This window comes from Pseudophryne corroboree, chromosome 2 (assembly GCF_028390025.1).
Source record: "Pseudophryne corroboree isolate aPseCor3 chromosome 2, aPseCor3.hap2, whole genome shotgun sequence".
Lineage (NCBI taxonomy): Eukaryota > Metazoa > Chordata > Amphibia > Anura > Myobatrachidae > Pseudophryne > Pseudophryne corroboree.
This window is the reverse complement of record NC_086445.1, coordinates 765,377,089-765,393,344: the sequence shown is the minus strand read 5'-3', so window position 1 is coordinate 765,393,344 and position 16,256 is coordinate 765,377,089. Positions and strand designations below refer to the sequence as shown.

At 45.9% G+C, this 16,256-nt stretch overlaps 1 protein-coding gene and 1 long non-coding RNA gene across 4 annotated transcripts in view; both read right to left on the bottom strand.

Annotated features, from left to right (window-relative positions):
- Positions 1 to 6,822, bottom strand: part of LOC135047694 (zinc finger protein 432-like) — a 79,836-nt gene extending 73,014 nt beyond the window's left edge. The window contains exons 1-2 of one of the 3 annotated variants that reach the window (XM_063955472.1): positions 6,736 to 6,822; positions 5,443 to 5,541 (exon numbers count right to left, since the gene is read on the bottom strand). In XM_063955472.1, coding sequence (XP_063811542.1) covers positions 5,443 to 5,520 — 78 coding nt within the window. In that variant the 5' untranslated portion in view covers positions 5,521 to 5,541; positions 6,736 to 6,822. Of the gene's footprint in view, positions 1 to 4,850; positions 4,959 to 5,442; positions 5,542 to 6,325; positions 6,698 to 6,735 lie in introns of those variants that run through there. The other 2 variants (XM_063955471.1, XM_063955473.1) reach the window with 2 other exon arrangements.
- Positions 6,823 to 7,909: 1,087 nt separating this feature from the next.
- LOC135047683 (uncharacterized) lies at positions 7,910 to 14,183 on the bottom strand. The gene is made up of 2 exons (XR_010239682.1): positions 13,011 to 14,183; positions 7,910 to 10,389 (listed from the first exon to the last, which is right to left on the bottom strand). It is a non-coding gene; the product is annotated as an uncharacterized LOC135047683 (long non-coding RNA).
- Positions 14,184 to 16,256: the final 2,073 nt, after the last annotated feature.

Genomic DNA, 16,256 nt, shown 5'->3' with positions numbered 1-16,256 from the left:
GAGTCGGCAGTGCCGACAGAGACATTCCCATAGCCGTTTGTGGCAGAGCCCTCAGCCTCAGACATGCCGACTGTAAGGAACAGACCCTGTACTTTCTGTCAGGGAAACACAGCAGACGTTTACCAGCTCTATTTACACCATACTCATTATATATTGTGCTTTATTTTTAACATATATTGCACTAAACGGGTGGTCTTCAGTATGCCGAATGTCGGGATCCCGACAGCTATTCTCCCTCGTGGGGGTCCACGACCCCCCTGGAGGGAGAATAAATAGTGTGCCGAGCATAGCGTGCCACCGTGTCCGCAGCGTGGCGAGCGCAGCGTGCCCGCAATGGGCTCCTTTGCGCTCGCCACACTGTCGGTATGCCGGCGGTCGGGCTCCCTTAATGGCACGCTTCAGCCCCGCTATTTTCTATATATTTATACTGGCGGGGGTCTGTATTAAGTGCACAGGCACTTAATATCTCTCTTGCCAGTCTCTATCTGAGGTATACATGCTGCCCAGAGCGCCCCCCCCCCCTGCGCCCTGCACCCTTGTAGTGCCGCTTGTGTGTGGGAGCAATGGCGCGCAGCGCGCCTGCTGCGCGGTACCTCAGAGCCACAAAGTCTTCTGCCGTCACTGAAGTGTTCTGTTCTTCATTTACTCACCCGGCTTCTTTCTTCTGGCTCTGCAAGGGGGGTGACGGCGTGGCTCCGGGAACGAGCAGCTAGGCGTACCAAGTGATCAGACCCTCTGGAGCTAATGGTGTCCAGTAGCCTAAGAAGCAGAGCCTTTAAACTCACAAAAAAGCTTCTCTCCCCTCAGTCCCACGATGCAGGGAGACTGTTGCCAGCAGTGCTCCCTGAAAATAATAAACCTAACATAAAGTCTTTTCCAAGAAACTCAGTAGAGCTCCTCAGTGTGTGACCAGTCTCTGGGCACAGAATCTAACTAGAGGAGGGGCATAGAGGGAGGAGCCAGTTCACACCCCTTTTAAAGTCTTAAAGTGCCCATGTCTCATGCGGATCCCGTCTATACCCCATGGTTCTTGAAGCATCCCCAGCATCCTCTAGGACGTATGAGAAAGACTGTATTACCTGGCTCCAGAGAGCGGGATACAGGGAGACTAGCGTATCTAGACGCACAGCGAATAATACGGTAATATATGTTCACAGATGCTCATTTGCATTAGGCACTTATTCAACTATGCAATACCACAGAGGTAGGTAAGAAATCAGCGCTGTATCACCTGCCTCTGGAGAGCGGGATACAGGGAGACTAGAACCCCACTTCCTTATTAAATAAAACTGCTCAGTAACAAACGCACCTGTGAACACAGCCGCACAGCGACTCTGGCGTTCTGAGTGTACTAAGGGCCTAATTCAGACCTGATCGCTAGGGTGCGTTTTTTGCATCCCTGCAATCAGATAGTCGCCGCCTACAGTGGAGGGGGTAGTCGCTGTGCAGGGGTGCGATTGCTTGTGCAAAGAGCTGCACAAACAAAAGTTTGTGCAGTCTCTGCACATCAGGACTTACTCAGCCGCTGCGATCATCCAGCCCGGAGCCGACGTCAAGAACCCTCCCTTCAAACGCTTGGACACGCCTGCGTTTTCACGGACACTCCCTGGAAACGGTCAGTTGACTCCCACGAACGACCTCCTCCTGTCAATCTTCTTGCGATCGCCAGTGCGATCGCTTTCGTTGTCCTTCCCGTCGCAGTCTGGCGCTCCCTGGCGCTGGCGGGGCCTCACGCCTGTGCATTGCGATGCCAGCGCATGCACAGTTCAGACCCGATCGCTGCTGTGCGAAAAGACCCCCTAAGTCTCCTTGTGTCTCAGACAGAAGCAGGTAAATGCAGTTCATGGCGGGAAACTCTGAGGAAACTGGTCATGAACTGGGAGGAGGAGCGACCAGGGGAGCGCCTTACTCCCCACTGCTGACATCCACCCCAGGGATCGTGGCCTCATTAACCCCGAGAGCCTATGATCCCTGAGGTCTAGCGCTGGTGCACCCGAGGTGGACTACCACGTCAGCGACTGTCCGGTAGTATCCCAAACCAAAACAGTAAGGCTGCATTACATGCGTCTTAAACCGCTAACCGGAAACCAATGTTCTCCCCGTGCTCCGGCCGCAGCCTGGGATCATCAGCGTGGACCTGATAATACATCCAGTTGACGCCCGCCGTAACACCAGTGTTTACACGAAGGTAACTGCTGTTATGACACCAGCAGGAATTTGTTAGAGCAACTTTGTCATTGCGTATAAGACGCATATTAAAGTCACTATAAAAAAAAAATATATATAAAATAATAAAAGCTTTGTAACAAAAAAAACAGCCACACCGTTTTCTACAGTGGTCCGGCTCCTGCCGCACCAAACTGAGTTCCCTGAGCCAGGAGGCGGGGTTGTAGGGAAGCTGGACCGATGCACGCTGGAAGCCCAAAAAGCTTTAACCGTTTAGTGCCCGCTCCTCTGATGCCACCTACAACCCAATGTATATCCTGTGGATACTACTGTGGGCCCTGAGGGAGAAAAATGGAAAGTGTACTTTATTTGTAAATATAATACTTTTAGTGCATCTGGGAAACTCACTGCAAACCCCTAGTATGGGTCTCTTTGATTAAATGCATTTTTAAAATGTATTACAGGTTGAGTATCCCATATCCAAATATTCCGAAATACGGAATATTCCGAAATACGGACTTTTTTGAGTGAGAGTGAGATAGTGAAACCTTTGTTTTATGATGGCTCAATGTACACAAACTTTGTTTAATACACAAAGTTATTAAAAATATTGTATTAAATGACCTTCCGGCTGTGTATATAAGGTGTATATGAAACATTAATGAATTGTGTGACTGTAGATACACTTTGTTCAAAGCACAAAGTTACAAAAAATATTGGATAAAATTACCTTCAGGCTGTGTGTATAAAATACATAAGTAACATAAATGCATTCTGTGCTTAGATTTAGGTCCCATCACCATGATATCTCATTATGGTATGCAATTATTCCAAAATACGGAAAAATCCGATATCCAAAATACCTCTGGTCCCAAGCATTTTGGATAAGGGATACTCAACCTGTACTGGGATTTAGGATAATGTTCATCACTTTTGAAAATGAAAGACTTTGAAGTGAATCTGGGTGCCCGTCACTGCCAAAATAGAAAGTTAGAAAAATCTTCACCCCCCCCCCCCATCACCCAACATCCTCAGAAAAAGTAACACAGCATTCTTACAGTAATCATAACAGCAGCGTCATACTGGAGTTATTAAGAATAATTGGGGGGGGGGGGGGAATAATGATGTTCTGTAACCTATAGCAACCAAATAGTGTAGTCAGCCCCTCGAATAAGTACCTTAGATTTTTGAAGATAATACGTCATTGCTCTTTGCACTACATTTTTACATATACGTGTATTATTATTTTTTTCACGGATAATGGGCCTAATTCAGAGATGTGTGATAATGCCCACCAGAGCTGTGGATATGTATGCAGCAGCCAGGCAGAGATATGCAAATGTCGCAACTACTGGGATATGTACTGAAACGCCCACTGGAGGCATTTCTTAACAGGTTGGGTACATTATACTGGCGCTCAGCATTTATATGTCAGAATCCCAACAGCAGAAACCTAACCCACCCGTCCTGCAGCCTAACCCTAACCATGACCCCTTTACTTACCATTAGGATTTTAAGCATTGGGATTTCGCTGGCAGGATTCTGATCGTTGGCATACTGAGTGCCAGGAACAAGACTACATCCCCTCTGAACTGTCTCTTGCGTATAAAGACACAACCATCAGTCACACATCGGTCAAATATCGACCTTCTGTGTAACCCTATGATCACGCAGCATGGCCGCTGGCAGTAAGGCACCAGAGCCAATTTAACTGCGTACAGGATCCCAGTTGCAAGCTGTGAGTTCCTGAAGCTGTAGCAATTTGCCTGGGTTTGTGTCACCTCTCTCCTGTCACCTCCCACAAATAGTCCCTTACTGTCAATCACTTTGCGAATAAATCCTCAAAGTGACAGCTGCTGTAAGAACATCGTGGCAACAACAACAACAAAAATGACAAAAATCGATTCACTGTGTACAAAATCAACATTGCATCTCTGAATCAGGCCCGATGGGTTTTGTTGAACTAGGAAAAGTGTCTAATGCCTCACCTTACACCAGTATGCCACAGCAAGTCCCCTGGTTAGAAAGGTGGGTGTTTGCTGGATTACAGATTTCTCAGCTCACTATGCAAGATTTTGTTTTGTCTTATATGATGGGGGGGGGGTTTTCACACAGTGCGATAGTACTGCATAATGCCACAGCTAATGTTACCTTACATTACTGTGATCATGTGCTGTGCAAAATAATACCTTTCATTTCATGGATCATAAGTCATCATCGTTAAGGCAAATATGCCCCAATTATAACGATGTTAAGTGCAACCCCAATGTACCTTGCACAGCAGGAACACGGTTTCCTACGGCTCCTGAAAAGACACATTTAGCTAGAATGCTGTAAACAATGATGTGACATCTACACTGTACATGGAGTTCTGTCATGTATTTATAACGACCCCTCCTCACCCCCCCCCAAGCATATACTTGCACATGGATTAAATCCCTCTATTTGGATCATCATCTTAAGCAGATGCACTCTGACATAGGGCATCCACAGGAAATATACCGAGCAGCAGGATCATGGCTACTGTACATTACTGTCAGGTGAGATCTCTGCATCGCTCAGTATATTGCTGCCATCTCACGCCATACACTACAACACATCATGTATAAGGACTGGTAACACGTCTACAGTAACAGTGACACAGGATTAAGTAAAAGCAGCTCCTACCGGGTGCAGCAATTTACCTCTTATGTATACAGCAAATTGTATCAGGCAGGAAGTACAGCAACAATGGTGGGGAGAGATCTGCGTTCCAAGCCTCTCTTTCACTGTAAACGTCTGGCTGCTGCGTGTGAGCTACTGCTGGGGGCGGTGGCTAACAGATTGAAAGACACTCTGGTCAGCCAATCAACAGCAGCACAGAACATGGGACAGGCTAGCTAGCAGCTATTGGTAAGTGAACAGTGAGTGACAGCGTCAGTCAGTCACTGTGTGTGCTATAGCCAGGCTGAAGTTAGTTCTTATTCGGCCAGCTTCGTATTCACTTCTTATTCGGCTCCAGCTTCTTATTCAGAAAATGTTATATTAAAACAATGAAATAAGGATAGGTTACTAAGTTAACATTGTATACACAAAAAATTGTGTCCCTTACACCGATGTACATGGCATTATCCCTTAAACAAGGATTTGGGCATAAAAATGAGTGGTAAAGCAGGCACAGGCACCAGATTTCGTCATTTTGAATAAGAAGCTGTAGTTCTGCAAGGGTTAAACAGCGTTGGTCAACAGATTTGACGCTTAAAACCCACACAGGGTGGTCACTTACATATCACCCACCTGCAATTTGCTTTGACCAACAAGCATTTGGGCATGAAAATGGCCGACAAAGCCGGCACAGACACCAGATTTCGTCATTTTGAATAAGAAGCTGTAGTTCTGCGAGGGTTAAACAACGTCGGTCAACAGATTTGACGCTTGAAAGCCACACAGGGTGGTCACATACTGTATCCGGCCTCTAGGTTGACCACATTTAAGTCGACAATGTCTAGGTCGACCCCCATTGGTCGACAGTAAGTAGGTCAACATGGTTTCTTAGTCGACATGGTCTCTAGGTCAACATGTTCTAGATTCACATGACAGAAGGTCGACATGAGTTTTTCACTTTTTTTTTTTTACATTTTCATGCTTTATGATCCACGTGGACTACATTTGGGAAAGATAAATCTGCCCGAATGCGAGGGGGGATGCGGTGCACTAATTGGGATTCCCGGTCACTCTACAGAGAAAACGACACCAACATTTTTTGAAAAACTCATGTCGCCCTTCTGTCCTGTTGACCTTTTACATGTCGACCAATAGTGGTTACCTAGACACTGTCGACCCTATGATCCACACCCTTCATATACATATCACCCACTTGCAATCTGCCTTGACCAACAAGCATTTGGGTGTGAAAATGGTGGTAAAGTGGGCACAGGCACCAAATTTCATCATTTTGACTAAGAAGCTGTAGGTCTGCAAGGGTTAAACAGCGTTGGTTAACAGATTTGACACTTGAAACACACACAGGCTGGTCAGTTACATTTCACCCACCTGCAATTTGCCTTGACCAACAATACCTTTCATTTCATAGATAATAAGTCATGCTAAAAGTTAAAACTATCACCGTTAAGGCAAATATGCCCCAATTATAACGATGTTAAGTGCAACCCCAATGTACCTTGCACAGCAGGAACACGGATTTCCTAGGACTCCCGAAAAGACATTCAGCTAGAATGCTGTAAACAATGATGTGATATATACACTGTACATGGAGTTCTGTCATGTATTTATAACGACCCCTCCTCACCCCCCACAAGCATATACTTGCACATGGATTAAATCCCTCTATTTGGATCATCATCTTAAGCAGTTGCACTCTGACATAGGGTATCCACAGGAAATATACCGAACAGCAGGATCATGGCTACTGTACATTACTGTCAGGTGAGATCTCTGCATCGCTCAGTATATTGCTGCCATCTCACGCCATACACTACAACACATCATGTATAAGGACTGGTAACACGTCTACAGTAACAGTGACACAGGATTAAGTAAAAGCAGCTCCTACCGAGTGCAGCAATTTACCTCTTATGTATACAGCAAATTGTATCAGGCAGGAAGTACAGCAACAATGGTGGGGAGAGATCTGCGTTCCAAGCCTCTCTTTCACTGTTAGCGTCTGGCTGCTGCATGTGAGCTACTGCTGGGGGCGGTGGCTAACAGATTGAAACACTCTGGTCAGCCAATCAGCAGCAGCACAGAACATGGGACAGGCTAGCTAGCAGCTATTGGTATTGGTAAGTGAACAGTGAGTGACAGCGTCAGTCAGACACTGTGTGTGCTCGTCTCCAGCTTCTTATTCACTTCTTATTCTGCTCCAGATTCTTATTCAGAAAATGTTATATATTACAACAATGAAATAAGGATAGGTTACTAAGTTAACATTGTATACACAAACAATTGTGTCCCTTACACCGATTAACATGACATTATCTCTTAAATAAAAAGGATTTGGGCATTTAAGTGGTAAATCGGGCACAGGCACCAGATTTCGTCATTTTGAATAAGAAGCTGTAGTTTTGCAAGGGTTAAACAGCGTTGGTCAACAGATTTTAGTTAAATCTGTTGACAAACGCTGTTTAACCCTTGCAAAACTACAGCTACTTATTTAAAATGATGAAATCTGGTGCCTGTGCCCGATTTACCACCCATTTTTATGCCCAATTGATTGCTGCTCAAGGCATATTGCAGGTGGGTAATATGTAAGTGTCCACCCTGTGTGGGTTTCAAGTTTCAAATCTGTTGATCAACGCTGTTTAACCCTTGCACAGCTTCTAATTAAAAATGATGAAATCTAGTGCCTGTGCCCGCTTCGACACCATTTTCATGCCCAAAGACTTTTTGTTTAAGGCAAAATGTAATGTAAATTGGTGTACGGGACACAATTTTTTGTTTATATAATGTTAACTTAGTGATCTATCCTTATTTAAGTGTCTTAATATAAAATTTCCTGAATAAGAAGCTGAAGCCGAATAAGAAGTGAATAAGAAGCTGGCCGAGTAAGAAGCTAACTTCGGCCTCATTGTGCTATATCATTTTGTATGGATGGCGGCACCCACGGCAATAGAGTACTAAGGAGGCTGTTGCACCTTGCTAATTGAAAGGATTTGACCTTATTTTCTTTAACCCTCGATGTGATGGCCTTACAGACGTCTGGAGTGTAAACTTTTAACCACAAGGTACATGCACAGACAAGCAGTTAAAATTCACACTGTTTATTATAAAGTTAACAAGAGTATATAAGACAATGCATATGGGTGGAACTGACAAGTGTAAAAGGGCTCATTGGCTTAGGGGTAGGTGCCTGGGTGGGGTACGTAGGGGTGGTTAATACTTGACATAACATAATTGGATATAGCAGTTGCCAGGCAGATGTTATATATGTTGCATCAGACGAAACTTAACAAAGGATCTTTTAGTAACACACAGAAGTAGAAAAAGCAGGTTTCATCTAGTAGAGAGCTGACCTTGGATGCCAGACCCACACAAGCCTGGTATCTGTATGAGAGACAAAGGCATCTAACACAGGGCAGCAGCATCCATTGCAAACACATAAGAGTTCATAAAGCATGTTTTAACCCTTCACTAGGGAAATAGAAATATTCACTTTTACACTGTAATTATTATAAGGAAACTGATCATATAAAAAGTAATATGTACAAAGACAGAAGAGGTAACCCTTCAATCCCCTCTTAGAATCATGATTATTATATGACATGATTCTTGAGTGAGGCTCCTTTCTTGTTTCTCCAGTTCTTGAGATATTGGACATAATCGTCGGGTCCCTTACTATCAGAGGAGGTGACAGGACTGGTGGTTATGTCATAATACATCAGGGCCTTATCAATGCCTTTGGAGGTAAGTTTCTTTCCACAGGGAATTACACAATAAACTATAATGCCTACAAGAATTAAAGTTACAAGTATGAATATGCTTATTTGCACAAGAGCCAGTTTCCAATTTTCAAACCATCCAAAATATTGGCTCCATGGGTTATCAATACCTGAATTTTTCTTAAGTTCTATGGATAAGGTTTCTAACTTGTTTATGGCTAAAGTAACCTTACCATTGGGACCAGTGTTGTCAGGAATATATGTACAACAGCCTTCCACCTTACTAATGTAAACACATGTACCGCCTTTTTCTGCTAGGATCATGTCAAGGGCCATTCTATTTTGGAATGTCATTTGGGAAGTGGCTTCTAGCTGTTCAGCTATACCTTTAAGAGCATCTTTGGTATCATTAACAAATCTTTGTTGATTATAATATATATAATTAATCCAGGCTACGTTTTTATTTACAGTTTCCCACATATGTAATAAATGTCGCCTAATGATCTAGTTTGGTTGACTAAAACAGTTGTTCTTTTATTTGCACAATACCCTGGTGGGAAGGTTTTTAAATTTCTCCCTGTTGTGGTGTTAGATGTATAACAAGTGTAGTTTCCAGGATATATGGTTATGGTGCTTCCTGGGTTGGGATTTTTTGACAATATGGGATATTCCCTTTTCCACATTTCGCACTGACTGTCATTTGTTTTGGTGTCATTAAAAAGGCTGAAAAAAACAATTTTCTTGTTCTAGGGGTATATTAAGGGGCACTGTACCTAGGTGGGGCCTAGATTTGCCACAGACATAACAGTTGCTTTTATTGTGTTTGTTAGCACTATACTTCATCCATTCCAACCAAAAATTAATGTCAGAGAAACCAGTTTCAATAGCTAGGGTGTCTTCAAAGGTAGGGTTAGTAATAGCCACCATATCTTTAAAAGTGGCAATATGGGGCTTTAAAGGTTTGTTTTGGGGAGCAATTTTAGGCTGGTATTTTGGGTTTTTATACATATCCCATAAATAAAACATTTGCCTTGCACTATAATACCCTGCTTGCCACCATATACCAAGTACATAAGTCTCATTGTCGCTTCTGCTAGGGTTCACTATGTTTAGTCTAAACCTGTATGAATTTGGGCCTTCATCCATCTTATGAATGGATAGTCTAGAAAGTAGGGGTACTCCATATTTGCTCCATCTATTCTTTGCAAACGATGGGCCATATTTCCAATCTACTCCTGTATTCCACCCCACAGCTTCCCAGGAATTACAATTAGATCCATAATATCTATTGTCATAGTACCATTCGTCAGTAACACAAATATATACTGTCTCAGACATTCCTGATTTCCTCCTTTGTTGTATATAATATTTGTCATCAGCAATTTTGGGGAACATAAAATAGTCAAGGATATATGTGGCTACGTGTGTATTGGAGGAATTGTACCACAAGGTGGGGATCCCATTAGTCTGTGTAATATCAACCTCACATATTGTGTGGTGAGTGAGGGCCAGTAGGGCTATCAAGGTAGTCCCCAGGATAAAGATAGGGGACAGGTTCCTCATCTTCTTCTGTTCTTCTTTCTTCGCTAGGTGGGAGGTCAGGGCTGTCTGCCCCGGTTCGTACCTCACTGGAATCACTTGCTTCCCTCTCTAGGTCTGGTCTAGGAACCTTTTTTTTTACTCGGGATGCATGGATCCAGGTAGGACTTTCCTCTGTCAGGACTGCTGTTCGGGTAACTGCTACGACCTCTGTCTCTGGACCATAGGTGAAGTCTCCTGGGCTCTTGTTCCTGGGGAGCACCTTCACCACGACTCTGTCTCCGACTTTAAAGGGGTGTGTAGGTTCCTGTGGATTCAAAAGGGTTTTTACAAACAACCTCATGTTCAATTTCATTCAGTTTTGTTATCAGGGACCTGACATACTCTTCTCTGATAAGTTCTAGATCTCCCTCCTGTATTACTAATGGTTTCTTAGCCCAAGGTGTGGGAAAAGGCCTGCCCATTAGTATTTTAAATGGGGAGTAACCTAGAGTTTTCTGTGGGGTATTCAAGATGCTGGTGTTTAGCTTTATTAGGGTTGTTCCTGAGGCAAGTGATGCATCTGCTAACATACTGGTCCACAAGTGATTTGGCATTAGTAACATAAAAATCACTGGTTAGTAGGAGGAGTGTTGTGGCTTCACCACGGTGACCAACACCACGGCACTGGGCAACGAGCAAAGGGGCACTGGACTGGGGTATACAGGGTTTCCCCTCTTTGCAGATTAATCCTGATTTAGGATTTTTTCTGCAGAATTGGGTAAGTCCAGTCGGAGAGATCAGTATTAGTCGCAGCAGCTTGAAGTTGAGTGAGCAGATGGACGTTGTCAAGGGAGGGACATGCTCTAGTGAGTGCAATGAGTTCTGCAGCTTGCGCGGACTGATAAGGTATTGGTAGGGTTTCCAACACAGTATCAGGGAGGGTGACAATGGCATAGCCAGCCTGGTATGTATTGTCATTGGGCCTACTACAGGAGTCGTCAACAAAAACAATGTCTGTGCCTGGTATGGGAACGGGAGACATGTCAAGTCTGGGAGAAGTTTCAGCTTCAATGGAAGCAGCACAGTCATGTAGGTCGGGTGGTTCATCCTCGGGACCTCTCAAGCCTAAAAGGGCATTGAGAATGGGTGCAGGGCCAGAAGAACCAGCAGTGTACTTAATGGTAAGGGTAGGGTTACTCAAAAGGAGTACTTCATATCCACTAAGGCGTTGTGCTGACATGTGCTGTGTGTAAGCCTTTAAGTATTGCCAGGACATCATGTGTGGTGTGGAGTACTGTGATGTGGCCTAAAGTGAGGGTAGTGGCCATTTCTGCAACCATTGCACAGGCTGCCAAAGCCCTGAGGCAGGCAGGCATACCTTGCACAGACACTGGCATGACTTTGGAAAAAAAATGCCACGGGGCGCAACTTCCCTCCATGAAACTGTGTGAGCACCCCCGCCATGGTTTTACAATTGTCCCTTGCATATAGATGGAAAGGTAGTACATAACTGGGGAGGCCAAGTGCCGGACTTTTCATCAACATACATTTTAAACTTTCATATGCAGTTAACATTTCTTGTGACCATTGTACAGTTTTAGGTTTGTCCTTCAGTGTGGCTTGTCTCAAAATGTTATCACAATAAGAGCAATCAGATATCCACTGTCTGCAGTAATTTACCATACCCAGGAAGGACAGTAGTTCCTTCTGGGTAGTTGGGGTGACCAGGCCCAATACAGACTGTATGCATTGTGGACTGACTTTTCTCTCTCCCTGAGTGAGCACAAAACCTAAGTAATCAACATGCTTTTTACACCATTGCATTTTTATTTTGGACACCTTGTGTCCACATTCACAAAGCCAGTTTAGTAATGAAACACCATCCTCTCGGCAGGCCTCCTCAGTTTTACTACAGAGCAGCAGATCATCTGCATACTGTAGCAGGACTGAACCATGGTGAGGTTGCCAGGGCCTCAATGTGGCCTGGAGACAACAGGTGCGTCAATAATCTGCACCAGGTAAGCTGTTTACCCTCAAAAGAAAAGGCAAAAGTAATTGTGTCTGTGAATCTACAGGTATGCTGAAAAAAAGGCATTCTTCAACACTCAGAAAATCTGTAAGAGAAGAACGCAGCATCTGTAGGGATTGCAGAAATGAGTGAGTTTACATCTGGAACAATTGGTGCAATTGGGACAATTAACTGATTGATCGCTCTGAGATCCTGTACAAATCCCATACTACCATCAGCTTTGGCAACAGGGTTCACAGGAGTACAGTATGGTGATACAATATGTCTGAGATACCCTGTTGTAAGAATTGCTGTATCATGGGGCGGAGACCTTCTATCTTTTCTGGTGAGAGGGGGTATTGCATAAGTCAGAACACAAAACACTGGCTGCTGCACCGCTGTCCACTAAAAAGGGAATTTTACTTCCATTTATAATAAGTGGCAGCAGAGGTGAATCTCACTATGACGGGAGAGTTGAATAAAGGCTGGGATACCCTCCTCCGGGCCCCGTCAGTGCGCGGGGTCTTTGGAATGTTCCCTGACTGCGGGGTTGGTTCTGTCTGTCAAAGCGTCTGGAGCTCTGATAGTTATGAGTGGGCGCAGGTTTCTTTTTACAAGCTACAGCGACAGGCAAAAAAACACAGGCAAAAAAAACTTCCTTCATATGTGTATAGCTGCGTCCTTTGCAAGTTTTGCGTAAATAAGATATACAGCCATCGAGGGTAATGGTGGGCTTGGGACAGTGTTTTACTATTATCTAAACTCTGGGTTATTGGTGCGTTAGGGATAGAGCTAGTGGACGCACCCTCCAGCAGTGAAGTTGGAAGCGATCCCATTTAGTGTGAAAGGGTTACTGCTGCCAAGAGATTTGTGTCTCTGAGCGCAGGATACATTGGAATGCAAAAGGGGGGGGGGCGAGAGGGATTTCAAAGACTTACAATTCCTCTGCAGCTTCGCTTCTGTGCTATTGGAAACTGACATTTTTTCTTAAATCTCCATATAGAAAAGGTAATTACTGCCTTCCCGTAGGAATGGGTCCCGTCCTGCTTTCTCTGTCCATCCCGCTAAATTATCCACCCATGGGTTAACTAAATAATACTCTGAGGTAGAGTTACGGGCAACATACATCCTGCATGTCTCACCAGGGAGGGGCGGGGGATATGCAGTTTTTTTACTCTGACTAGAGCCCATTGTCAGACAGTAATATAAATCAACAGTACAACTTTTAAAAGAAAATTATCTAAAATATACGACACTCTACTTATACATAGGTCCCTCCCATAGTAAAAATGCAATCTACACCAGCTTTCTACGCAATTTCCACAACAACCCACAACAACTGTCTATGCAATATCACAACAAAAATGCAGTTTACAAAAAAAACCTTCTATGCAATTTCACAACAAAAAGACTTTCTATGAAATTTCACAACAAAAAAAATGCAATTTACAAAAACTTTCTATGCATGCATTAGCTAACACCAGTTAATTAGTCATTGACAATATCACAATATTATCTGTATAATGAGAACATGAAATCTTTTGACGGGTACGCTTACCTTCGTACAAGATGTCAGAAAAAATACAGCGTTTTAGACAGGAAGCAAGAAAAGTGTTTGAGTAAAGATATCTGGCAGACGAAAACTTACCAGCCGTCTGGACCAAATATAAGAACTTATCTCACTACAAACATACAAAAATATATAGGCGATCAAATCGGGGTATTCTCTACGTTACGTATAGACTCCCAGGTCTATTTTAAGTATCCCAGATACTAACGTCTTTGGAGAAGTGCGCTCGGACCCCTGGTCCCTTCTCAGACGTATCTTTAAGTCCCAGACATTAAAGATTCTATGGTATCCCTGATACCTGTTTTAAAAACTTCGTAATATTAAGTCCCGGACTTAAATATTACCTTGTCACGTGTTCCCGGAACACTGACACGGATTCAGCTTCAGTGTATGACCGCAATCCCGCATAGCAAAGACAGACAATAAATCTTCTATCTTTATTATTCGGGGACGATCACTGAATCCCGGACATAACCCCCAGCTGAAAGGATTTGACCTTATTTTCTTTAACCCTCGATGTGATGGCCTTACAGACGTCTGGAGTGTGAATTTTAACTGCTTGTCTGTGCATGTACCTTGTGGTTAAAAGTTTACACTCCAGACGTCTGTAAGGCCATCACATCGAGGGTTAAAGAAAATAAGGTCAAATCCTTTCACTAATTCAAGTTTTTTTTCTCATTTCAAAATGTCATCATATATATTATAAGGGCACGGTCGTGCCCTTATATTAAGGCTGAATCGAACAAACGGAATTCTCCCATAGGGAACTTCTGAGATGGGGGCATGGTGTTTGAGGGGCTACACCTCAAAACTGATTGGACGCACTGAGCTGAAATTTGGCATGGACGCGTAGAATCGTCACCCGCTGCTGCATGCCAAATTTCAGGGCAAAATAATAAAAAATGAGGAATTGGGAGTAAGCTAAAGTTCCAACTGTCAGTTTTCTTCTGCCACTCCCTCTGTGGCTTTTTGACAACGTTTTCCCATAGAGTGAATGAAGATTTTTTTGGGAAGGCATAACTCAGGATAGAGGACGAATTAAGACTTGGGGTTTGTTTTACTAGATAGAGTATGCCCCAGTGTAGTGCCTTTTGGGGTTGTGGTTTTTCAGAAAGTTATAGGGTTTTTTTAATTAAGAGAAATATGCCCCATTATAGAGATAGGGCATTTCAATTTGTTGCGCCTGCGCAGTGACCGCCAGCAGGGGGTGTACAGAGAGTAGCTCTGGCAGTTGGGCACGAGGAGACAGAGCGGGAAGGAGTCACGTGGAGCTGCAGGAGGACAGCCAGCGGTTCCCGGCGTGTGAGTTCATTGAGGTCCATGAAGCGGGAGGAGATCGCCGGAGCTGCGTAGCACTGGGTGAGTTCTGTCAGGCAGCCCCCCCGCTGTGTACCCAGCTTCCACTTCCCCGCGTGTCCGGCCACCCTCCCCTCCCTCCCGCTGTGTGCCCGGCCGCCCGCCGGACCTTCCCTGGTGACTGCCTGCGTCTCCTCCCCGCGTCTGTGGTGCGGCTGGCAGTAGGAGGCGTCTCGGGCAGCTGTGTCCGGCCACTCTTCCCTCCTCCCGCTGTGTCCGGCCCGCCCTCCCTGCAGTATGCGGTATTTATCAAGGTCTCTATGGTCAACAGTCACCCCCCCCCCTTGCCCTCCCTGCTGTGTGTCCGTCGCCCGCCCCCCCCCATCCCCCCCCTTGCCCTCCCTGCAGTGTGTCCCCCCCCGCCCTCCCTGCAGTGTCCCCCCCCCGCCGCCCTCCCTGCTGTGTGTCCGGCCACCCTCCCCTCCTCCCGCTGTGTCCGGCCGCCCCCCCCCCCCTCCCGCTGTGTCCGTCCACCCCCCCCCCTCCCGCTGTGTCCGTCCACCCCCCCCTCCTCCCCACCTCCTCCCGCTGTGTCCGGCCACCCCCCCCCCTCCTCCCGCTGTGTCCGGCCACCCCCCCCCCTCCTCCTCCCGCTGTGTCCGGCCACCCCCCCTCCTCCCGCTGTGTCCGGCCAGCCCCCCTCCTCCTCTCTGCTGTGTGTCCGTTCTCCCCCCGCCCTCCCTGCTGTGTGTCCGTCCCCCCCCTGCCCTCCCTGCTGTCCGTCCCCCCCTGCTGTCCCCCCCCCCCTGCCCTCCCTGCTGTCCGTCCCCCCCCCGCCCTCCCTGCAGCGCCTGACACACGCACACGCAGCGCCTGACACACACGCACACACGCAGCACCTGACACACACACACAGACGCAGCACCTGACACTCACACGGACCTGACACACACGCACACACTCACACGCAGCGCCTGACACACACAGACACGCAGCGCCTGACACACACAGACACGCAGCGCCTGACACACACAGACACGCAGCGCCTGACACACACACACTCACGCACCTGACACACACACTCACGCACCTGACACACACACACTCACGCACCTGACACACACACACTCACGCACCTGACACACGCACACGGCACGCAGCACCTGACACACACACACACAGCACCTGACACACACACACACGCAGCACCTGACACACAGACATGCAGCGCCTGACACACACACACACACACACACACGCAGCACCTGACACACACACGCAGACACGCAGCACCTGACACACACACACACGCAGCACC